At 41.2% G+C, this 25,272-nt stretch overlaps 2 protein-coding genes across 3 annotated transcripts; one reads left to right on the top strand and one right to left on the bottom strand.

Moving 5' to 3' along the window:
- Positions 1–235: 235 nt before the first annotated feature.
- On the bottom strand, positions 236–5,401 carry LOC108599891 (UPF0687 protein C20orf27 homolog). Of its 2 annotated transcripts, none has more exons than XM_017987079.2 (2): positions 5,216–5,401; positions 236–814 (listed from the first exon to the last, which is right to left on the bottom strand). In XM_017987079.2, the coding sequence occupies exons 1-2, from the start codon at positions 5,250–5,252 to the stop codon at positions 309–311; spliced, it is 543 nt and encodes a 180-aa protein (XP_017842568.1). In that variant the 5' UTR covers positions 5,253–5,401; the 3' UTR covers positions 236–308. The 2 variants fall into 2 exon arrangements, with proteins under 2 accessions (XP_017842568.1, XP_033149692.1); XM_033293801.1 differs by lacking the exon at positions 5,216–5,401 and adding an exon at positions 2,633–2,783.
- Positions 5,402–5,907: 506 nt separating this feature from the next.
- On the top strand, positions 5,908–25,056 carry LOC108599889 (arginine-glutamic acid dipeptide repeats protein). The gene is given in 16 exon segments (XM_017987076.2): positions 5,908–6,413; positions 7,168–7,409; positions 15,551–15,682; positions 16,635–16,868; positions 16,928–21,521; positions 21,524–21,745; positions 21,809–21,932; positions 22,001–22,145; positions 22,211–22,368; positions 22,614–22,673; positions 22,902–22,985; positions 23,056–23,173; positions 23,661–23,760; positions 23,861–23,955; positions 24,016–24,059; positions 24,589–25,056. Coding segments are annotated over 14 exon segments (6,057 nt in total). The 5' UTR covers positions 5,908–6,413; positions 7,168–7,409; positions 15,551–15,619; the 3' UTR covers positions 24,605–25,056.
- The last annotated feature ends 216 nt before the right edge of the window (positions 25,057–25,272 follow it).

The raw sequence follows: 25,272 nt of genomic DNA, 5'->3' as shown, positions 1-25,272 counted from the left end.
AAAAGTTGGCTGTGCCCAACTTTAATTCGTTCTTTTTTTGTTATGAACAAATGCAAAAATACTTTTTTCAATTCTTTTGGATAGAAAATGTGTAAATTGAGCTAATTGCAATTCGAAATTTACATAAAGTTTCAAAAACACTTCAAAATCAACAGAATTTACATTGAACTTCTAAATCAACTTTAAGTACACGCCCAATGACGGCGTTTACTCTTTAACTATATATGTGTATATATAAATTAACATTATATATTCTGCATTAAATATATATCATAATTCAACTTAAAACACTAACAGCTGCTGTCACCTTAGGGCTTATCAAAGCCCGCAAAGTCTGACGCCTCAGATTCGTCATCATCATGCTCCACGCCTATGCAATGAATGCCGGTGCGCAACATTGGTGTTCCCTTGCCCTTGCCCAACACACGCGCCGCTATTACCAGCTGCAACAGTTCCTTATCATTCTTTGAGTTGACAATATGCAACACTTCCCTCAGCAGCTTCTCCTTGTAGGCGAAAAATTCAATTTTCATTTCAAAAAAGTCATGCTCATCATGCTTGGTGCCCGTAAACTCTTGTATGCGGCAGTGTAGATTCGGTGTGGCATCCACAACAGGCACAAACTTACTGCCAGGCGCGCCAGTATTCTCAAACAGATTAGCCGGCAGATTCAGATCAATCAGATAGCGATGGTTTATCTGCAGAAAGCCCAAGCTAATCACAATTGTGTCTCCCGACCGTTGAAATGTGACACAGCTATCCGAACCAAAGTCGTCAGTTTTTAAGGTGGTCGCATCAAAATGCACGTGGTGATCTGCTAAAGATAAAACTATGTTAGTGACAACTAGTGATGATTAAACCACAATCCTAATTTCCTTACAAATTTGCAATTGTTTTCTTTTTTTTAAAGAATTTTTGTACAGCTAACATTTTAACATCGACCGAAGTTTTCATTTTTCACATTTTCATTCACATTTCATTCCCAGTATACATGGATTCAGCCATTTTACCGGGTCTCGTAATGTTGACTGCGACCAAGTTTATATTTATTTTTTTTTGTTATTTATGGATGACGTCATGCGCCGTACAACAAAGTTGTCTCTTTGCAGCACAATTGAAAATTTGAAATGGTGATTAATTCAAAAATGGATTTAAACTCGTGTTCGTTTGTGATTACAACAAAATATAATTTAAGCAATGCAACAAACGTGTTGAAATGCAGCATTATACGTAAAATGATTTTTGGCTGTTATTTATAGCTGATATTTACTGTATATATATAGAAGAGAAATGTTTGCCAGTCAACAAATAGCACTGAACTGCCGCATTAATAAACAAATCAATTGAAATTTATCAATTGATCGATGGTCAAGCTTTGATAAAATAAAGATCAGCTGATCAATATATAAATATGGATACATAATATTAATTATTTTTTGTGGAGGCTTGTTAGTAACCTTTCATCAAAGTTCACTGACAGAGACTTTTTCTTATGTGAACATGGGAATATAACAGGCAGCACGTGAAGGCAACACTTGAGCTTTAAGCTGTCTGTAAATTAAAGACAGTCAAGCGTAAGGGAACGGGTTGGGGGCTCCTTGACTGACGTTGTTGTTCACTTACATTGAATGCGCATTTAAGCAAATTAAGCTGGCTTACAACAACAAATTGTGTGTGCTTGAAAAAAATACATTTCGCTTTAAATTTTGATTAGGCAGACACGCTGCAAAATTGTTATAAATTTCAATGACTAAACTGTGTACAAACACATATGTATATCGTTTTAAGTTTAAGAAATTCTTATGCTAATGACGTCTTTGCTTTAGCAGGCGATTGGATAGAGGAAAATTAAAAATAAAAAGCATTTCTGCTGGCGCAGACATTCTTCAGACCCAAAGAGGAGACAGCACAGCAAAATTATTTAAATAAATATGTATATTGTAAAATCAAAGCATGTAATAATATAATATATTGTTGAACCAAAGATCCATAAACTTTCAATTCATGAGATTTTGAATTATGCAGCTGTTGCTAATTTTTATTTGTTGTCAGCATTTTTCAAATTTTTTTTATCAAGGGTTTCTGACAAATTTATATTTTAAATGTCGCAATAATATTTGTGCAATTTCCCTCTGAATGTTGTCTTTGTTTTTGGTTCTTAAAATTTGAGCTATTTTTAGTACAGTTTCTGGCCCTGAACAATTTATTTTTCAACAGCGCGTCATTTTCTTCTGTGAGTTTGTTGATTTTTTAATGATATAAGAGCCTGTCATTCCCATCAGCTTATTTAACACTTACTAACATTTATGCTCTACAATCATTTGCTGCTAATTGTAAAAACAAACTGTCTATATTATATTTATAGTAAACGTGAATGGGCTGTAAAATCAATACGTCTGCTAATCATTCATTAATGCTGTTAAAAATTGTGCGGATGATTTATCTCGATTTATTCTGTTTGCATTGTATAGTACAGTACTCCTACTATTTGCTATTTGTTCTCCCTGTTTAACATCATTACTCATTACTGCTACGGCTCAAATTCAAAGTTAAATCTCCATCCATGTATTTTTGTAAATTTAATTTCCTCGCTTAAGTCAGCAAGCAGTTGTAACAAAAATACAATACAAACTGAAAGCCATGTTCCAAGTGCGCTGCTTCTGCTCCCAATTGACCCAAATTTAATGCAATTTAAGCCCACAGCGTCGGCCTTGACGCAACGCGGCGCAACAAAGTAAACGAATCCGAAATCCGCGTCAAAGCACAAACGGAAGTACTCGCACTCTTTCTTCCTTTTTGCGTTTTTAATTAGGCGCTTACACGGCAATTTCACAACGAACAAGGTTTATAATTTGTACATGAATATCGTCATCATCGTATTTGCAGGCGTTATGTGCTTGGAACAAGTTTACCTAACCGCAGGGCAAATGTTTGCATTAATTTTGTTTCACTTTGTTTTTGTTTGTTTGTTAACTTATCTATAAAAAATAAACCAAATGAAATAAATGTATAGATCCTCTAAAACTTTGTGTACGCTCCAATACAAATATTAGTCATGATAATTTTCTATTTCCCTGTCCCTGAATTTACAAATTGTAAAAATTACAAAGCAAGCCGACAGCAGCTGTTAACAGCTGCTTCGAGAATTTCAGAAGCAACTCGAGCGTTGTCTCTGGTCATGTTACACAGTCTAACTATCTATAAGAAAATATGATTAATGTTAAGTAGACAGCAGCGCACGACAATTGAGTTGCTGTCAAGTGCAATTGTTGCTTTTTTATAATATTAAAAGGTAATATTAAATTAATATACTGCCAATAAAATATATTTTTAAACAATCACCTATATACAAACTAAGAGCTTCTTTTATTTTATTCCGAATCTTTATTCGAACTTAAAAAAGGATTTGATTAAAAGTACCTGCAAATACTACGACAGTAAAAAGTTTTTTTCTGGAAAAATTTAAAATTTTGAAGCATCAGCCTAACAAGTTACAACCAGCACCCTAAACAAACTGCAAAATAACGTTAACGCTTTTTCTATATAATATTGGAGTGCCGCCTTTACAATAAAGAAAGATTCGAATACCTAAAACCAGCATTATACAAAAAATACCATAAGCATTTATCAACTCATAAAAAAATATGTAACACAATTTAGTATTTGATAACACTAAGTATGTACGCAAAAAAATTACACTACTAGCTTAGGGTGTTTTGTGGCATAAAAATCAAGTACGTCTTTCAACTGTCCACAATAATAATAATCAATAAATATTCCAAACTCATATTCCATACAATTTTGTTATTGTGCACTTGGACATCATTTGATTTTATTCTATAATTTTCCTACATTTTTCTAACTCAATCTATACAATGCTTTACAGATCTATCAAATTTCCACTAAAATAATTAAATATATTCCGCGAGCAATTTAGTTTGCCGGCGACCTTCCAATGAAGGTTCTCATCCAGCAAATAGATTGCCGAGCCGAAATGCAAAGCGGCAAACGTGTATGGGGAAGCTAAATAGCAAATGCATCTATGTTGGCAAACAAATCAAAACAATTGTTGAGGTGTCAGCGGGCAAATATCAATCAGGCAGCTCACACCTATTGCAATCAGTGGGAAAGGGGGCTAATGCCAATTATACAGAAAAACATTGCGAGAGAAATGGAGGGGGAATTACTCAAGCGCCCATTGCAACGAGGGCAATAGCTATAAATAGCATAGAAAGAAATCTATGCAAATATACTATGTACTCTCATGTCAGCTGTATAACAATAAAACATTTGTTAACAATCGCATCCATTGTGCAACTTAATTAAATAATTTTATCTTCATCTGAGTCGGCAACAGCTGGACTGAGATATAGAAATGATTATTAAACTGATCAGGTTACCTATAAACTAATTATCTTAAGTATCTTGTGTGCCTGTCTTACTACGTCACGAGCAAAATCACGAATGCTATTATATATCTTTAATATATTTTCGAGGTTTAAGGGCTTAGAGCGCCTTCATCATACATTATTGTCACAAATAACAAACTGTAAATTAAATAAAAATCTTATCTCAGCTGTCATTTTATAAGAGGTTGCGAATAGCTTGTTTAATTAATAATTTAATATAAAATATTGTCAACTTTAATTTTTCTCATTAAAACAAATGTCATACAATCTGCATAATTTCTAAATAAAATGTGAATAAAATTGTAATGCTTTTTTTTTTTTGCATAATAAATCATATGTTACTGAATTTCAATGATAACAATAATTTGCGCTTAAATGTTTGCATGCGCTTTGCTGATAATGTTTTTTCCCTAAGACCGAGATAAGTAAAACCACAATTGTTCACAGAGACATTGTACTTGTATATGAAGGAAAAGCACATACATACAACAGTTATGTAAATAATATATTGAAAATCGGCTTAAACTTGACCCTGTAGTGTGTGCAAAGCAAAAGCCATAATTATGATTTGTCAATATACTGATTTCTTGGCTTGTTAAGAAATGTCTGAAATTATTGTCAAGGCAACCACCCTGCGGGCAAGCGGCAGTGGGGGTTGGGAGCACACGCCAAATGCGTCAAATTTTTATAGATATGAATGTCGTGCCGGTAAATGCCAAAGGTGTCAATAATGATGCTGCTCTTGGCAAGTGTATGCGCTTCTAGACAAGGTAAACAAATCAGAAACTCGTGCACTATGCTCTCACCTGACTGATCCGGACCTTCGCCAGCTGCGTCCGACATTTTTAGTAGTAAATGTGTGTAGTGCTTATGAAATAAATGTCTGTTCCTTTCAGCAAACTGTGCAATTTGTTTGGAATTGTAAGGTTTTTACACAATTTTAGAGCCAAGCGAACAAACGCACGTCTGCTTCCTTTAAAAACAAAATTATAACAAATGTATCTTAATCGTTATTGTTAATCGATATCGTTATCTCTATGTCAGGCATCAGTACTGTAATGTTAAGTGAGCAACGAATTCAAAAACTAATCCCTGTAAACTGTAAATGTTAAAGTTAAAAACAACAGTACTTAATTTTATACTTACCCCTGTTTCTAGATTCTATCCAAGGCATCCAAATTATTAGCATATTAGTGTTGCACCTAGGATTGTTCTTGCTTAAGCATCTGCATCTAGTATCTGTCAATGAACATAAATATAACAACTACTTGTAATGTTGTTTGTTTATCTCAAAACCAAAACTCACCTCAATGTTCCCCTATTTAAACGGCATGCATTTTCACCACTTTATTTACATTAGTCTTACAGTCTGCCGAATCGGCATCACTATCCTAATGTGACCGTACGCAAATTAAAATTGGTATGTTAGCTCACTGTTAGCTGATTTCGATACTTCAGAAATTTACAGGGTGCAGGGCTGCATTTTACGTCGTTATCGTGTATCCAAAATGGTGGCTTCTGCTAAACGCGGAGAAATTTTGTTGTACCTTTAAGAACTAAAAAAACACGCATTTTGCTTGTTAAATATAGTGAAATTGTAGTGAAAAACATTGATGTGCATGCGTTGCTGGGATACGTGTGTGAAAGTGTTGACAAAACGGCGCTGAAAGCCTAGAAAAATATATTAAAAACTCTTCGGAAAGGCAATTGCAATAAAAAACGCAAAGCAAGCAAAGTGCGTGTGTATGAGTGTAAGTGGTGAGAGTGTGTGTTGTGCATGTGTATTGTAAGCGAAAAGTGTATGCAAAAAAGAAGAAGACAAAACAGAAGAGCATTAAAAAAACAGTATTGTTGGATTTGTTACCGCCACTGACGAGTTTTTTTTTTACATCTACACACGAACAACAACAACACCAACAGGAGGAGAAATAACAGTAGCAGTAACAACAAATACAACAACGAAACAGGCGACGACAAAATTTACAAGTTTCTCTAAAAAAAAATGTAAGCAGCCCCCAACAACAACTACATTTATATGTATATGCAAAGAGTGAGGGCAACAACTACAACAACAAGTGTGCGAAAATTAATTATTATTTAAGTGTGTCACTAATTTCATTTAATGCGCAGCGCAAAAATCATTAAAATTTATTTGGTGAAAAAAAAATACTAAAGCATTGTTGTTGCCGTCAACGTTGGCGTCGGCGCTGCAACTGTGTTTTGCACACACACATCCAAACACAAAGTAAAATGAAAATACCCGAGCGGATAAAAGTTGAAGAGGGGGGAAACGCGGCAACTGTTGTCGCGGGGGGTTTCTATTATGAACGTTTTTTGGGGTAGAACAATACAAGCAGCAAAAGCAACGACAGAAGACGGCAACGTCGACTCAAAGGCTCAACAAATTTTGTGTCTGAAAAGGAATCGCAAAGCGCAGCAACAGCGACAGCGAGGTTGCGTCTCGTCACCCACCACCAACGCAGCGCTGCCTACTGCCCGCTTAACCCTCATACGCCCGCTAGCTGATGCTGCTTCTGATGCCTTTTTAGCTGACGTTGGCTTTAAAATTATCGTATTGTTGTTTTACTATGCCTAGCGCCGTTTTTAGTTATAATATACATACATATGAATATTCGTATATATGTATATTATTTTGCCTTTGTTTTGCATTTTTTGCGACAGCTTTAGCTAATGTTTTATCACTTAATGTCTCTCTCACCTACGTCATCATCATCTTATGCTTGTGCTTCGTTTCCAGCTGCGCTCGTGCAAATTAACCAAAATATACAATTCCGGCGGCTCAGCTACCTCCTTCCTTCTCTAGAAGACGTCTCTGCTGGAGCAACAGTGCTGACAACAACAACGAACAATAGTTTGTATTGCCTTCTCGCTCGCGCAATTGGGAGCCACAGCCACCCGGTTTCGAGTTGCTCGCTGGGAAGCAGGCAAGGTCCAAAAAACGCACACGCACTTCAAAAACATATTTAGACTGGATTCATGGTAAGTTAACGCTGGAACTAGGCATATCTATAGTCTGTACAAATGTGTATCTAAAAAATTTAATTATTTGTTTGCCTGAGCTGAGGGCATTATGTATCAGAGGGTACAGTGAGATGTTAGCGCCCTTATTGAACTATAACTATAGGGGATTGCCTGCTGTGTTGGCCCAACAAATTATTGGGTTTCGCATTCTCGCTGTTGCTCTCCCACACACACACACACACACACACACACACACACAGAGACTCAGAAACACATCATAAACTAATTAGCTAAAGTGCCTCATGATGAGGCAATAACAGAGTCTTGAATTGATCCTTGCTAAACACCAAACAATTTAAATAAAAATTTAAATTTCTTCTACCAATGGTCAAACTTATGGGATTTTTAAAATTTTTAGTTGATAAAGCTAAAATAACGCGTGCGGTTATTGATTTTTAAATAAAGTATTATCCTATTGCTAAATAATATACACAGTAATGTGTATGTGTGTTCAAGCAGCTTGAAGTTTAGTTTTTTTTTCTTTATCATGTTATGTAATTTTTTTGTAAACAAATATTGGAATGTTTTTTATTACATCTAGTTGAAACTAGACATATGAAGTCTCAAAATGAACAGTTTTTCAGTCTTGTTCAAGCTAAAAGTCTTATCTGCAACGTAGTTTATTTATTTATAGTTTATTAAAAAACCTATTTTTAAACACAACAATCAAAATTTGTGCGCACACAAGCCGTAATTAACAAATTAATATGCGCTAATAAATAAATAAACAATGATAGCCAAGGCTGTTTTTATAGGCTTATATATATAGAAGTTTTCTTGGATTTACAAAGCAATTGTCAATGTATACATGTTTTAGCGTGTTGCTAATATATTCTTTATGTTATATAAAATAAAACAAATAGGTTCATTTTAATCTAGGTTGTTAAATTCGGCCTATGCACAGCGGTGTCAAATGCTAAAGTCTTAAGTCTGCTAACCTTCCACGAAAATATTAGACAACAGGTCTGCAAGCATATTGGGGGTCTTTATATATTCATAAGAATGTTTATTACTCTCGTTAATGAAGTCTGCGTTTATATAACGGTTCAGCTTATCGCACACCAAAGGTATCTGTAAAGTGTTTAATTAATAAATAACGCGCTAATAATGCATTCAATCAAAAAAACAACAAATTGACTGTGAAGCAGACAGACAAGCGAAAATAGAAGCTAGCTATTCAGCCCTGGCCACAGCGGAAACTCGAAAAGCTGTGCAAGAATGTAATGCCTGACGATCCCACTCAGTCAGTGAGTTGTCGGGGTATAAGGCTAGAGTGAGCAAAAGAGAACCATAAATGTTTCTGTGGGCTGGGCGGTGGGTGGTAGAAATCGGCCTTTGATGTTGATTTTTTGAGCGCTTTCATATTTTATTATTAGTCATTTTGGCTCGTTTATTTATAATGCGCTATTAAAGTTTACGTTTTATTAATCTGTTTGCTAGGCTTTTAATTTATAGTTTGCCGCTTTATCTGATTTGACGAGAAAAAAGGCGAGACACTTGGAATTCAAGTGTCGATTTATTGCCAATGATTATCAAATTTTAAACACACTCCATTTCAAACAAATAGGGATATAATTGATAAATATATACTTTAGAAAGCTACATTTGATATATTTAGCAAGATTGTTTATAAAAAATGAAATTCAGTGACTATTCCTTCGACATATTTGTATTTAGGTCTTTAAAATAAATCTAAATATCATACAATTTTTATTAACATTACGCTTATCGATATTCCACTGTATTTGCGCTCTAATTTGGCTTTTAGTGAATAAAACAATTCCAGCTGTGTGCTACTCCATTAGCGATAAGATAATTAACACACAAAGCGCTTATAAAATTTATTAGTGAGCATATTTATAAAACTTTTGTTGCCTCTGACAAACACACGGGCATAATGAAAAACACCCATAGACAATTCAGTATATCCATATAATAATGTTAATTAGGCGCACATTACAATCGATGTAAGAATCATTGAGCCATACAGAGGTGAAAGAATATAAATAATTATAATTAACAATAATAATAATAACAATAAAGCCAACACACATAAATCTTGTGCATAGTGTGAAATTCGATTAGGTGACGCGAAAAAAAAACTAAAGAGGGACAAGCACTTACACACACACACACACACACACAGAAATTCTGTGACAAGACTTAAATAGGCGCAAGAACAAATTCAACATAGTAAAGGGCAAGCAGAGTCTTCTCTTAAAAGAGCCCTACTACCTACCCTACACACTGTACTCCGCTCTTCGCTTCCGCAAACGTGCGACATAAGTAACACGAAACAATTTCCAAATGAAGCGCGGATAAGCCGCAAAATCCTTAAAATACTCGATAAAATTACATAAAACTAATCGCACAAGCACACGCACACACACATATACAGAGAGACAGGCAGACAAACAGACGCACACACACACACACATGTACATGCATCCATCCATACAAACATATTTATGTATATGCACACAGACAGAATGAGAGAGAGTGAGCAAGCGAGCGAGTGTGTAAGCGAGAGCGAATTGGCTGGATGAGTGTCTCAGTGACTGACTTACTGCTTGATAGGTGCGAGCGAGCAAGCAAGCGCTTGAGTGAGCGAGAGCGCGCGCAGAGTGCGGGGGAGCTTCAGAGTATGATGAAGGTATCTACACCGACAATCTGTTTAACAACTTCATGAGCAGCAAATCCAACAAATCGTATAAACGACAACAACAAGAACACCCATAACAGCAGCAAAAGCAACAACAACAACACCAACGACAATGACGGAAACGAAACGAAGTTCGGCCAATATACACGAACGCCAGCCAAATGATGCGCAGAGTTGAGAATCAACAAAGTCTCCAAAACGTTACATTACGTTTTCGTTCGCTTCAGAGTTTATTTGGTTTTGTTTGGTTTGCTTTGGTTTTGGCTTTGGCTTTTTAGAGCGCCGCAGTAGCAGCAGCAGCTACAACAGCAACAGCAACAGAACAACAACAGTAGCCTTAGCAGTCTCTGAATAGATGCTCAATTGTTCGCTTCAATGAAGAAAAGCCCCAGCCAAAGCGTATATGGCAGTATTTAGAGTTGATGGATAAGCAGTGAAGTGATGGGTACGGAGTGTTGGGGGTGTCATCATTGTCGGTAGCAGCAGCAGCGTCAGCTATGAATGCAGAATGAAGAGAATGTGTGGCATAATGTTCTTGTTGATGTTGAGTAATGGGCATAACAACTGTAAGCTCTTGCCACTCGAAAATCTTTAAACTCGTACACTCCGAGTCATTTCCATGTGGATACCAACAACAACAACAACAGCAGCAGAGGCAACGAAAAGAGAAATTGTTTTTAGTCTGGTTATGGGGTTAAATGCACAACGCAGTCGTTCGCAGTTGTCTTTTGTTTGTTTCATGCGTTTTTTGATTTTAACGTATAGCGACTGTTTTTATTTGTTTTGTGAAAATTCGTCTTTCACAACAAACTGCTGACACTCACACACAGACACACTTGTGTGTGTGTGTGTGCAACGTTGACCGGCCTCGGGATATTTAGTTTTCAGGTGCCCCAATATTTAATGGGGTTTCCGCACTTGACGTTGCAGACTCCACTCTTGCAACGAGTGCAGACTAGTGTTGCCATATTAGCTTATTATAAGGAATTTCTAGCTTTTTTGAAAGAGAAATAGCTTATAGAATTTGGAAATGGCTTATGGCCTTAAATCTAGCTCCTTTTAATTTTGTTCAATTGTCTTCATAATCGAATGAAATTTGCAGGCACTGTCCTTTTTTTTTTTTTTTTTTGAATCTATCTTATACTAGCTGCCTCTCAAAATCTGGCAACAGTGGTGCAGACAGCTCGAAGCTCGTAGGCGAAACTACTTTGATGGCAACTTGTGCTGTGTTTATAACTATAGCTATCTACTTACATATCTCTTGCTTAGCCACATGACGAAGCTTATTTTTATGACTAAGGCTCATTATATTATTTTTTATTTTGCATTCATTGTACGGTTTGCTCTTTACATGCTTTTTTCAACTTGTCAACATATATACATACATACATACATCATATATATGTGTGAGTATTTATTAATTTAAATTTGATTTTAAAAAATTCACTAAAATTACGTTTCCAAAGATTGCAGAATACTTATTATTTAAATAAATATAAATTCCCATATATGTGAAATGAATTCATTTAAACATTTACATAATGCTAAATGAACTGAACGACACTTACAAGAGTATAATAAATTAAATTTAAATGAACTTAGTCGTGACCAGAGCGAGAGAGAGAGCAAAGAGCTGTCCGTTAGTTAATAAATTAACATCAAGTTAATAACCACCCTAATGTACAGTTGTGTGTGTGTGTGTGTGTGTAGCGCATTCATCAGCAGTCGTAGCTGGCTGCTGTCTCTACGCTCGGCATAAAAGTGGGCGGTGAAGAGAGAGCGAGAGAGCGAGAGTGGGAGAAGGTTGAGTTGAGGCATTTTAAGTTGTCTGCTGCTCTTATTAACACGCCGCGCGTTGCGTTGCGCGTTGCTTGACTCTGTTGCTGACGTTTGCTGTTGTTGTTGTTGTTATAGGCTATTTGTCAGTCAATTAGTCAGCTTATTGGCAAGCGATGATTGCAGAGAGAAAAACAAGCTAAATACAAGCACATACGAGCGCTTACGAGCAAAAGCCAAACAACAAACGAGCGAACGAAAGACCGCCCGACATCTTTTCCATTTCAAAATTACGCTCACACACACTCAACCAACAACAGCAATAACAACACACACACGCAATGCACACACACACACACACACACACACACACTAGCTGCGTAGTCGTCGTTTAGCCGCGTGCGTACACACAATTTTCCGCTACTCATGATACAAATTGTTTATTGGATTTCCTCTTCGCTGCTAAGTTTTATTTTCATTTACATTTCTCGTTTTGATTTTTTTTTATGTTTATGGGCTGTTTAGAAAACAATTTGCGGCAGCGCCCAGCCATATACCCCTACCACACCCCTCCAACTTCTGTCGCTGCTTTTGATGTTGAATCTAGTGTTGTGTGTGTTGTGTGTGGTGCTTTGTGTATTAGTTGATAAAAACGCGTGTTGACATTAATCGAGCAGTATGCGCGCCGTTTGTAATTGACAGACGTTATAGACCTTAAATTTTTGTTGGCTTTGGCCTAAACGGCTAGCTGACTCACAAATTTTTTGCCCCCATGCCCTTTCAACTTTCCGTCCCCTTCAACCCTACAAGACACTCGAAACTGGCCAACAGTCAGTCACGTACTCACCGGGAACAACAACAACATCAACACAGCAGCAGCAATAGCAGCAGTAGTAGCGGCAACAGCAACCAACGCCCCATGGAGGCACAGTGGGCTGTCTAAACTAAATATGATCATAATATACATAAGGAAGTTAAAATAAAGAAGTACTCATGATTCTTCTATATATGATCTTTGAATAGATGAAGTCACATAGGTACAATTTGGTCAAATAGATTTATATTTATATTTTCCTTTACAAATTATTTTTTATATTTATTAATTACGTAGTAAATAAAGTTGAATAAATAAAGTTTTCACTGCCCAGTGCCATTGTGCAAATTAATAAATTTACTGTATGTATTATCGAAACATTCAAATAAAATATCAATGGAAGTTGGTTTAGACTACTGTGCGTAGCCTCACTGTAACTGCTGCTGTCTCTGCCATAATTTGTGGTCTTTACAGTAAGCTGCTGCTCCATTGTACTTGTTGTTGCTGTTGTTGTTGCTATATGCCGCAACCTCAGCGCAGGCCATTATGATATGGCTATTAATACATACACTCACAAAAGTACACACATACACACACATATATATATATATATATATATACATACATGCACATTCATGTGTATATAGAGGGGAGAATTGTATGGCCTGCTGGCTTGGCATAGGGTCGGACGGTTGGTTAGTCGTGCCATCACATTTTCGGTGGTGGCAAAAATTTCGAGCCTTTCATTTTGCCTTTTTAGTTTTTATGGACTTTACGAGAGTGTATGTATGTGCTTGTGCTTGTGTTTGTGTGTAAGTGTGCGTTACAACGGCATTTTTTGTAGTACATTTGGTTTTTTTCCTATATATTTTTTAACGGCTACCGCAGAAGCAGCAGCAGCAGTAACAACAATCCAGAAGGGATCTACTCTGGAATTGTAGTTGGGGAGCTTAGCACATTGCTCGCAGTTATTACACAATTTCCCCCAAAGCGCCAGCAATAGTAGCAGCAGCCACTTGGGTCATTCGCGTGCCCTGAGACCAACACAGAGCAGCAACAAACACACACACACAAACAAACACTGAGCGAAATTGGCAAAACCTTCGTTGCAGCTTACCTTCTGTTTATATGAACATTTTTCCACTCACGACTTTTATACTGCGCCATCTCTTCCCTCTATGTGCTACATCCATAAAAAGTTGCTAACCAAGCAGTTTCAGCCAGGCTGGCAGTCAACCCAACCTGGTGTTGCTGCCGTTGCTGCTGCTGCTGCTGCTGATGTCGCTGATAAGTGTTGGCCCCAAACGTAGCCGACTGCTGCACAGTGATGAATGTGTTACGAAAATTCAAGTACTTCAAAGATAGGGAATAGGAACTAAGAGTAAAAATATATGAATAACCAAGCCTATACCTTATTGTAATAAAAAAATGTCAAAGTGAAGCAAGCTTAGCGTTTAGCATTTAAATAAATCGAAAAGTCTACAATCCCTGAAATAAAAAAAAAAGAAATCAAATTTCAAATGGTCTATAGCAAAAGAAAATTCCTTTACTTTCCTTTTGACATCTTCAAGGCAGTGCCTGATACGAACAGAATAATTTCTTCTTGATTTGTTGGGGAAGGAGGCAAATATTAAAATTCGAAAATAAACATCATTTCATAAAATTTTTAACTGACCTACGGACCAAGTTTTGTGTCTCTAGCTTTTATATTTGTTGCTCTTATCTTGGGGCTGATACAGACAGACAGACATAGCTAAGTATATCGACTCAGCTCGTCAGTCTGATCACAAATATAGGATCTAAAAAACAAAGTGAAAACCATCTTTGGCAAAATAATTTACGATTTTTGGAAAAATATAAGTTGGTTTTGATAATATGCATTTTACATAAAAACATTTGCAACATATTTTTTCCTATAGCCTGAACCACTGTGCAACGCAGCCTGGGATGACTGGCAGTCATCCCCGTGCGTTTTTGTGGCCAAACGTTCGTTTTGGTCCGTCGGGGCGTTTCGAGGCCCCCTTGTCGTCGTTGTCGTTGTCGCCGTCAGTCATTTAGGCGGCGTGTCGTGCCTTATTGAGTGTAAATCTGTCGACAATATTTTTATTTAATTTTTTTTACGCCTGGGAAGGCCGAGTTGAGTCGAGTCGAGTCGAGCCGAGCCGAGCAGCAATGCCTGCCTGCCTGCTGTTGCTGCTGCTGCTGCATTTAATTAATTGATTTTAATTGCCATAATTTGTGTGCCGTTGCCACATAACCGCAACCGTCGGCATTCATGAGTGTGTAAACTTGTGCGTGTGTGTGTGTGAGTGTGTGTTTGATATTGATTCGTAAGCAAATTTAATGATAATACCCAAGTCGACCCGCTCCCTCTGCTGTTTTTTCATTCTCTACTTCTCTTGCTGTGCGCTGCCTTGTTACACTTATTCAACGAGTTACTTAAGCGGAAAATCTGTTTACAGCTGCACGCACACTTGAGAGCCAGCCAGAGCAAAGAGTGTGGCATCCGAGAGAGGGAGCGAAAAAATAACCATGCCCTGCAACCTGACCCTAACACTCCTCTCGCTCCCTCTGGCCTTTTAATGCTCACAGTGGGACTGTCTGTCATTTAACATATGCAAGCGATTATATATATATATATATATGGACGACTCCCTAATTTCAACGCCTGCTGGCCTCTCTCTCTCTCTCTCTCTCTTTGGGATTCCATTACATGGCATTATTTTTATGAATTACGCGCATATTTATTTATGCACATGTTAATATAAACTTCATTGCTTTTATTGATATGCATGTTGAATCCTTTTCACTCAATCATTCGATTTTCCCATCTTTATTTATTTGCAGTTGAATTTTCATATCGTAGCGGGCATAAAAAGGCTTAACACTGGACCGGAAGCGTGTTTTTAAAGGGTGATGGCGGCCTCCACTCAAGGAGAAATACGAGTGGGTCCCGGCCACCAGGTAAACGATGTCTATGTACGTACATAACTCTCACAATTCAGAAATTCAGCTCACGGTAACAAAAATTTGATCGAAATAAATCAAAGTGCAAAATCAAAAATACAAAAAATTGACAAAATTTCATGTAATTTTGCCTTTTTGTAAATTGTAATCGTAATGTTGCAAATTCTAATTGTAGCTATGTAATTACCACATGCATACTTCTACCCTGAGAATCCTTTGCATTGCTTTTCAAGGTTGCTGCAAAGGATGTATCAAATTTCTTCCAATATTACTCCCCTCTCTCTCTCTCTCTTCAAAGTTTCCTTTGCGTGCAACTTGTGTTATTCCCTTCCACCCAAAAAGTTCCGTAGTTATATAATCAATAACTAATCCCATTTGTAAATACACTTTTGTGTATTATTTAAGTTATTTACATAACATGAATATATAATTGGTGCATTTACACCTTGGTAGCAACCCGTTCCTCTTCATCCCTTCTTCTCCCCTTTCCCTATGGCTGACTTAAATATGTGCAGAGCCTTTAACAAACCAATTTCTAAGCATTGTCTAACCCTGCCAATCCCCACCTTACCAAACCACACACGAACACTTTACATTTATACATTATTCACTCATTTCATGCATTAGCTTTAAGTTTCATAGGCTTAGAGAGTGCTTGGCTGCAACAATAGACAAAGTTTGGAGTGCATTCAAAATGAAATTGAAACTCCATTGGAATTTGCATTAAAAGAAATAATTTAAAAGTATTTTGTCATATGAAATTCCATATTTTCGATCTTCAAGCTTGTCTATTGTATATGAATTTTTTATTTGTGTGTGAGTGTGTGTAACTAACTAACAGTTATTGTCATTGTTTGATTGTAGTTTGTTGTTGTTCTTGGTTGTTGTTGTGTTGTTGTTTTTTTTAACTAATCCCAAGAATTCTTCTGTCTTGTCTGTGATCCTTTCTGGTTGCTGACTGAAGGCAAAACTGCCCGATTATAATCCAATCTCAAGCTTCCCCGTCGACAAGGAAACTGACGAACGTGAATTAGAGGAAACAAGATGGAGTCCTGGTGTTGTGGCCGATGGCGATTTGTTAATGTTTTTGCGTGCGGCGCGATCTATGGCTGCATTTCAAGGAATGTGTGATGGCGGTTTAGAAGACGGTTGTTTGGCTGCCAGTCGCGACGATACAACAATTAACGCACTAGACGTGGTAAGTTGGGCATGGCATCACTCAAGATTTTTTTGTTTAACCCAGTTCATTATTGACAGCTCCACGATTCTGGTTACGATCCAGGCAAAGCTCTACAAGCACTCGTTAAGTGCCCCGTTTCAAAGGGCATCGATAAAAAGTGGACCGAGGACGAAACGAAAAAGTTCATCAAAGGTCTGCGACAATTTGGCAAGAATTTCTTTAGAATCCACAAGGATCTATTGCCGCACAAGGATACACCCGAGCTGGTCGAGTTCTACTATTTGTGGAAAAAGACTCCGGGCGCGAATAATAATCGTCCGCATCGGCGACGCCGGCAGAGCACGTTGCGCCGCAATCGTGTCACGCGCGCGAATAACAGTACACCAGCCTCCAAAAAGGAGGATACACCGGAACCACAAGCTGCGACGACGGCGACGACGGCGGCGTCGTCGGCTGCAGAGACGGCGAATCGCTCATCGCCCGCTGCCTCCAAGGAGGAGAACAGCTCCCTCACTGAGGACGACGCCAGCGAGTGCGACAGTGATTCGAGTCTGACCAACAAAAGGGATGAATCACCCTCTAGGATGAGGACCCGCAACAAACAACAGAATAACAACAACAACGCCAGTGGAGCTGGAGGCGTTAGCGTTGGCGCCACAGCCGCTGGTGCTGGTGGCAACACAACCACAGGCACGGCCAGTGGAGGCAAGGATCAGAGCACGGCCGGCGGTAATGCCGTGGCCAATGGCAAGCGTCCCAAGCGTGGCTCCGAAACGCCAGACGCTGGCATAACCGGGGATAGTCCCAAAACGCCTACCAAGGCTGTAGCAGAGGGTGGCGCGGCAGGCAATAAGCGCAAGGGCGGCAAACAGGATACACCAAACAAGAAGAAGCGCACCGGTGAGCCGGAGCCCAGCCAGGAGTCTCATGCTTCCGCCGGTGCCGCCACTGCACTTAACAACAGCGAGGATAACAACAGCGGCGTCTTGAAGGATAAACAACGCAAGCGTCCTGATAGCCCCTCAGCTGAGAGCATGAACTCGGATAGTCGTCCTGATTCGGTGCTAGATGATGGCGAATCCAACACTACGGATACGGATGTGCGCACGTCCACGTCGGAGCACCAGGCAGCGAGCAAGGACAGCAAAGATTTGCTCAACTGCAAGGAGGAGAGCAACGTGCCCGATGCGGACTCCAAGACCGACCTGCCGGAGGCCATCAAGTCTATAAAGGCTGAAACTCTTACCGAGGACAGCAAAGAGGCCATCAAGAACATGGACGAGGAGACAAATATACAAGCGCCCAGCAGCCAGATCCAGTTGGACAGTGGACTGCTCAAGGAGCAACAAACCGAGATGGCAGCATTGCCTATAAAGGTGCCACCTACCATAGCCACTGTGGAGGCGCTTAATGCTTCCGTTGATCGCAAAGAGGGCGTGGAAAAGATGGAGCTTGGTGAAAATGATGGAGTTGCTCGGGATCCAGAGTTGCTCAAGAAGCTGGCAAGCATAAAGCAGGAAATGTTGCCACAGCAGCAGCAGCAGCAGCAACAACAAGCTGGCCAAACGCCTGTGTCCGCCGCATCGGATGCTGTCTATATCAAAAAGGAGCCCATGGAGGACTCCATGGATGCCACCTGCAATCAAAACAGCAACGAGCCACAGGATCTCAAAGTTAAAATCGAAATCAAAAACGAGGATCTCAAGCTCAACACCAGCGGCGCCTTGCCGACAGCGTTAAATGTTCCGCTCACAGCGCCGCCACCTGCCTCGTTGCATCATAGTCAAGTCGAGGGCGTGGAACCACTGCAATTACAACACGGACAACAGCCACCGCCACCACCCGCTGGCTATCTTATCGAGGGCGGTCAGCTGAAGTATGCGCCGCCAGTCTCTGGTGCAGCAGTTCCACCACCACCCACGCAGCCGCCACCACAGCTGCATAGCGATACCACTGGAAATATGGCGCAGAAGTACGCCACCGAGCTGGAGCTCAAGTATGGCGAGGGTGCGGTCAAGTTTGAACCCGGCTCTGGCAAGTTTCAGCCACAGGAGCTTAAGTATCCGCTGCCGCCACCGCTGGATGCGCTCAAGTATAGCCAGGACATGCAGGCAGCGGCCGCTGCTGCTGCTGCTGCTGCCGCTGCCGCGGCTGCTGGCAAATACGATATGAAGTACATGCTGGAGCAGCAGAGCAAGTACAGCGGCGTCGAACTGGGACCACCTGGCAAGCCAGGCTATCAAGATGCGCTGAAGATACCCGATGTGAAGCCGGGCTTTGCGCATATGCCGCATCTGGATCCATCCAAATATGCTCCGCTACCAGGCGCAACTGGAGCAGGTGCAGCAGGGGGTCCGCTGGAGCAGCAACAACAAGTCCCGCCGGGGGCTACGCCACCACCTGGCATAGCTATGCCCAAGCCGCATTATCAGCATGAAGTGCAAACGCCGCCATTGGGACGACCTTTTGAGCCCGCCGGACTCATGCTCAAGTATGGTGAGCCGCTGGGTGCTAAATATGGTGCTCCACAGGATCTAAAGTATCCCATGCCGCCGGTCTCCGCTGGCAGCGCAACTGGCGAGAATCTAATCAAGTCCTCGCCTTATGGACCGCCGCCCGAGAGTCCCATAGATGCGTCTGCCCGCTCCACGCCAGGACAGGATAGCCAGGGTAGTAATAGCAACAGTAACTCACAGCCGCCGGCGCCTCCGCAAGCATCGGCCGTGCAGCCCCAGCAGTTCCAATCCCCACACCCCTCACCACACATGCCCTCACCTGCCGGCGGTGGTCTACCACCTGGCATGCATCCGCAAAATCTCATGACGCCGCATGGGGGTGCGCCTCCCGTCTCCGTGCCCAGCTCATTGCATCAGCCAATCTGCAGCACGGCGTCCGGATTACAGCATGGTCTGCCACCAGGAGCGCAGATTTCGGTGGCCAATTCGTTGTCAGGGCCCAGCACGCTATCCACTATGGCGCCATCACATTCGATGCATCCGCATATGCATCCACATGCGCAGCACGCTGCCCACTTGCAATCCCTGCAAACTCTGCATCGGCCCCACCCGGAACTGCCACCAGGCATGCACCCACATGCGCCCATGCCCATGTCACTGCAAGCACCTGGCGGACCACCACCGCCACCGCACAGTCACGCATCGCATATGCAGCCGGGTGGCCAGCCTGCATCAATAAGCTCCACAGTGCGTACGCCATCGCCGGCGCAGCAGCAACAGCAACAGCCGCCACGCAGCCTGCATGAGTCGCTGCCGCCCACATCACGAGAGCCGCCCAGCTCGCATACTACGACTGCGCCGAGTAGCAGTGGACCTGGCCAGTCCCACGGTCCGGGCATGCATCGCACCTCGCCGCTGCCGGGTCTGGCGCATCCCGGCGGACTAATTGGTCACCCCATGCCTATACATCCGCATTTGGCGCATTTGCCGCCTGGACATCCGGCACATGCAGCGCTGGCGCATCCCGGACACCATCTGCTTTCACACTCCATAGCTGGCTTGAGTCATGGTGGCGGGCCCATAGCGCTTCTCGCAGGACCCGGTGGACTGGGTGGTATGCCAGAGTCTGCATTAAGTCGGCGTACGCCACCCAGTCATCTATCGCATCCACATGTGTCATCAGGTGGACCAACAACGCCACATTCGGTAGTCAGCTCCAGCAGCACACCGGCCACGCCCACCTCGGTGCCATCGTCTGCCTTCAGTCGTGCCAGTCCCAGCGTGCAGATAACAAATGCTGCTCCACCGCCAGCTGGCCCTGGTGGGGTCAACAGTAGCAGTTCCACGCCCAATAGTTCTGCCGCTGCTGCTGCAGCTGCTGCGGCTGCTGCACATCGAGCCGCCTCACCTGCGTCCAGCGTGGGCAGCCTCAGTCGACAGAGTCCGCTGCATCCGGTTCCACAATCGCCTCTCAGCCATCATCCTTCCTCTTCCGCCTTGTCCGCTGCTGCCGCTGCCGTTGCCGAGCGGGATCGTCATGCGCTGCTGCGCCAGCAATCGCCGCACATGACGCCGCCGCCTGTTTCCAGCGCCTCCGGATTGATGGCCAGTCCATTGAGCAAGATGTATGCGCCGCAGCCTGGACAACGAGGTCTTGGCACCTCTCCGCCGCCGCATTTGCGTCCCGGGGCCTCACCGCCCGTCATACGACATCCCCAGATGCCTTTGCCGCTGCCCTTGATAGCGCCCGGTGGTGGATTGCCACAGATTGGTGTGCACCCTGGCCAATCGCCATATCCGCATCCTTTGCTGCATCCCTCGGTCTTCTACTCGCCGCATCATCACAATCCCTTCAACTCGCCCTATGGCTATGCGCCCTACGGTCCTGGATTCCCGGCCTACATGAAACCTCCCCCGCCTGCAGGTCCGCTTGATCCCGCCGCCGTCATGGCCGCACATCATGCCGGACTGCAGGGTCCACCGCCGCAATCGCGTCAGGAGGAGCAGCAGGTGGCTGCCGAGAAGCATGCCGCAGCGGCGGCAGCAGCAGCAGCTGCTGCAGCGCAGCAGCAACAACAACAACAACAACAGCAACAGCACAAGACGCCGCAGCAACAACAACAGCAACAACAACAGCAGCAACAGCAACAACAACAGCCCGGTGGACCCCAGCAGAACATAGCCACCAAAACGCCAAAGACCACACAAGGACAACCTGTGCTTTGGGCGGCCCGGGCACTCCCACAGGTTTGCCACCTGGCTCTTATCCGGGTACGCATATACCCGGTTACCCGCCACCGCCGCACTCGTCACCCTTTGCACCTCAGGATGGGCAGCCACATGGTCTCAAGCCCACTTCGCACATGGACGCGCTGCGTGCGCATGCGCATTCAGCCAACTCAGCGGGCTTGGGCGGACCACATCATTCCACAGAGCCGCGTAAGCTAACGAGAATTTTCTAAAAGATTTCAATTTATTCATGTTTTTCTACAAACTTGGCAGTGCCCATAGAAATCGAGCCGGATCCGGAGCCAGAGATACCCAGTCCCACGCACAATATACCGCGCGGTCCCAGTCCCGAAGCCAAGCCCGACGACACCGAGTGCCATCGCTCACAATCGGCAATGTGAGTCCCTCCCATTTACCATAAAAAGCACAATACTTATCCATACGCTTCTCACTCTCCTTCCGCAGCTTTGTGCGTCACATTGACCGTGGAGATTACAACTCTTGTACGCGTACTGATCTGATCTTCAAGCCCGTCGCGGACTCGAAACTAGCGCGTAAGCGTGAAGAACGCGATCGCAAGCTGGCCGAAAAGGAACGCGAGCGACGTCAAGTAAGAAAGTCTCTGAATTGAAGCTCGTGAGCATTCACAATTAATTTTCATAATTTCTTTTAAAGCAACAACAACAGCAGCAGCAGCAGCAACAGCAGCAGGCTGCGGCGGCACAGCAGGCAGCGCAGCAAGCAAAGCTCAAGGCTGAACTGAAACCGCCCTATGCGGACACGCCCGCTTTGAGACAGCTCTCGGAATATGCGAGACCGCATGTGGCCTTCAGGTAGGAATCGAGGACTCCATATTGTTAGATAAATTTTAAGTTCTTCAAAACGTATTTCTTTTCAACATTAGTTTAATTAGAAAATAGTATATTTTTTAATTATTTAAATTGTATGCTTATGAAATACTATTGAACTATTAATCATATCAATTATTTAATTCGAATTTAATTTGATTGCAGTATTTAATTGAATTAGAATTTTATAGTGTATTTGTAATTGTAATGAATTTCCATTTCGTTTACAGTCCTGTTGAGCAGATGGTGCCCTATCATCATCCAATGGGCCCCATGTATAGCAGAGAGAGGTACAGTACAAAACAAAGTACAAATACCTGCACACAAAATCCTCAGCTCACTAATACATACACCACAACATGCTCCTCAATTAACATTTAGTCAAACAATTGCTTTTCATTTCTACTAAATTGCTTGCCCACAAAACAAAACATAACCAAACGATTCCTAATCATTGCGCTTACATACGAAACAGAGATTTCAAAATTGTTAATGCCTCACATCTTGCTTATTTACAGAGAGTTGGAGGAGCTTAAAAACGCACAAGCGGCGGCAGCAAGTCAATCTCGCATAGATCCACACTGGATGGAATACTATAGACGGTAATTTATTTTACATATTTACAAACTAAAGTGTTTTTTTCTAACATGTTTTTTGAATTACAACTTATAGCAGCATACATCCTTCACAATTCCCGCTCTATGCAAATCCGGCTATATCACAAATGGAGCGAGAAAGATTAGGCATACCGCCACCACATCACGTGGGCATGGATCCAGGCGAACATATGGTGCGTATATAGCATGAACGCCAACCATTCATTTGTAATTCTCTCGCGTTACCACAATTCATATATTCACAAAATCAATCGTATTTGGAAGCAATTTAAAAAACCAAAAAAAAAAAAAAAGAGAACAACAAAGCAAATATAATTTGTAGCATACAACAATCACTGTTAAACTGTTTTAAACAAATTCTATCCATTTGCCATATGTGACCATTTACCATTTTCTCCAAGCACGCATTACATGCTAACCAATCAAAGCTAAGCTTCAAATTTTGTAAACATTGCCACATTCCAATCAAATATGTTTCCCTACAAAGCCATCAGTCGGTGCTCGTTCTATGTCATTTTCTAACACGCATTTCGAAACTAAATTCATAACTACATTTAAAAAAAACAACCGTACATTTGTATGCAAATACATAATTACAACTTTCAAGCGTGTATAGCACACTGGTGGGCTACCTGTTTACGAATATTCAATAAATTTCAGATACGATTGACGAGAGAATATCATGCACACTCTCATACTCATTTACATTTGCCTTTGCATCCACAGCCGCAACCACCGGAGGCCGGTTTCCAACTGCCACGTGAGTTTGTATAGCCTACGAGCTTAAGCTCCAAGCTCTTCCATCTGACGACAATTAATGCTAATCTATATTACTTATGACTTTACTTTACCTACACTAGCGAATGTTGGTCAATATCCGCGTCCAAATATGCTTATACCTAGGGAGCCCCATTCGGATGTATTACTGCGGATGTCTTATGCGGATCAACTACAGGTTTCCCAAATCCCTTATCTATATTCTAACTGATTAATTACATATATACAGTATTTACAGGCCGCCGAGTTTCAACGTCAATCGCTGCATGATCAATATTTCAGGTGAGTCTTTCTCAATCACTCTAGCTCGCGGCATCAGTCATCGATTATCATTTGTTTATATTCTTGACTTTGTGTGTTGTAATTTTTACTGTAACTGTATTTGTTTTGTGCTGTCATCAAACTCGTCAAACAATCTTCTTTTCCCACCCGCAGACAACGGCCCAGATAAGTGGAGAGTCAGGCAGGCAGGCAGGCAGGCAGGCAATCAATCAAGAAGCAACTCTGAACAAAAGATAAAATACTCACTATGCTGAGAGTGATTTTTGTGTTCAATTTCTAGCAAAAAAGAAAGAAAAGAAAAAACAAATCTAACGAACAACAATGGTCCAAACTTTATATATGTATATCTATATATGTCGTCTATTAAAAGCAACTTCAAGTTGTGCAACGATTTGTCCAAGTTTATTGTGCAAAGTTAGTAATATTTGCTTATAATTTTATTAAATGCATCCACATCTAAACTAATATGTGTTCTATTGCTTAGCGCAATAAATATTAATATGTCTTATATTGAAATTTTCTTATGCAGAAATCAGTTGCGCTAGATGCTGACTACCAAAACTCCCCCCTCAAACAGGATGGCATATAAAATCAAAAAGAACTACAAACACACCCAAGACGACGGTCGCAATAATTTAAGTAACGTTTTTATAGTGTATAGTGTTAAACAATTTAAGCTTGCGTGAATTGAAACATTTTTAAGGTTTTCAAATTGTAGAGGCACCAAAACTCTTTGATAAAAACAACCACAACTTTAATTAAAAAAAAACTACCACTAAGCTCGACTATGAATCAAATATAAAGCTAGACAAAACTTTGCTATTACCGCAACGGAGCAAAACCAAAACGTTAAGCCCAAGCAAACAAACAAAATTTAGCCTAAATCATAAAGCAATTGGATTTAGCTTGCATTGTACAAAGTAAAACGGCAAACAAAAAACCAAGCAGCTATATATAAATTTATTAAAAAAATTGTACTTCCAACTACACATACATATGCGCAATATATATGTATATGTATATATATACGCTTTGCTGCTTCAATTGATTTTTTTTAGCTAAAAAGTATTTTGCTTCTGTAGCATACAGTTTATGTTGAACTCTTAGCCTGGCTTTTTGCTTACAACTCATTAATTTATTATTATAATATTATTTGCTTTTACCTTAAGTATTATAATTATGCTTATATAAGGAAAAAAGAGGGCAACACTAC

This window comes from Drosophila busckii, chromosome 3L (genome assembly GCF_011750605.1).
Source record: "Drosophila busckii strain San Diego stock center, stock number 13000-0081.31 chromosome 3L, ASM1175060v1, whole genome shotgun sequence".
Lineage (NCBI taxonomy): Eukaryota > Metazoa > Arthropoda > Insecta > Diptera > Drosophilidae > Drosophila > Drosophila busckii.
This window is presented reverse-complemented; position numbering and strand designations above follow the sequence as displayed.

Coding starts and splice junctions, on each gene's coding strand:
- LOC108599891 (XM_017987079.2), bottom strand. CDS start 5,252: ATGTCGGACGCAGCTGGCGAAGGTCCGGATCAGTCAG. Junction 815..5,215: donor CGAAGGTCCGGATCAGTCAG/GTGAGAGCATAG, acceptor TATCTTTAGCAG/ATCACCACGTGCATTTTGAT.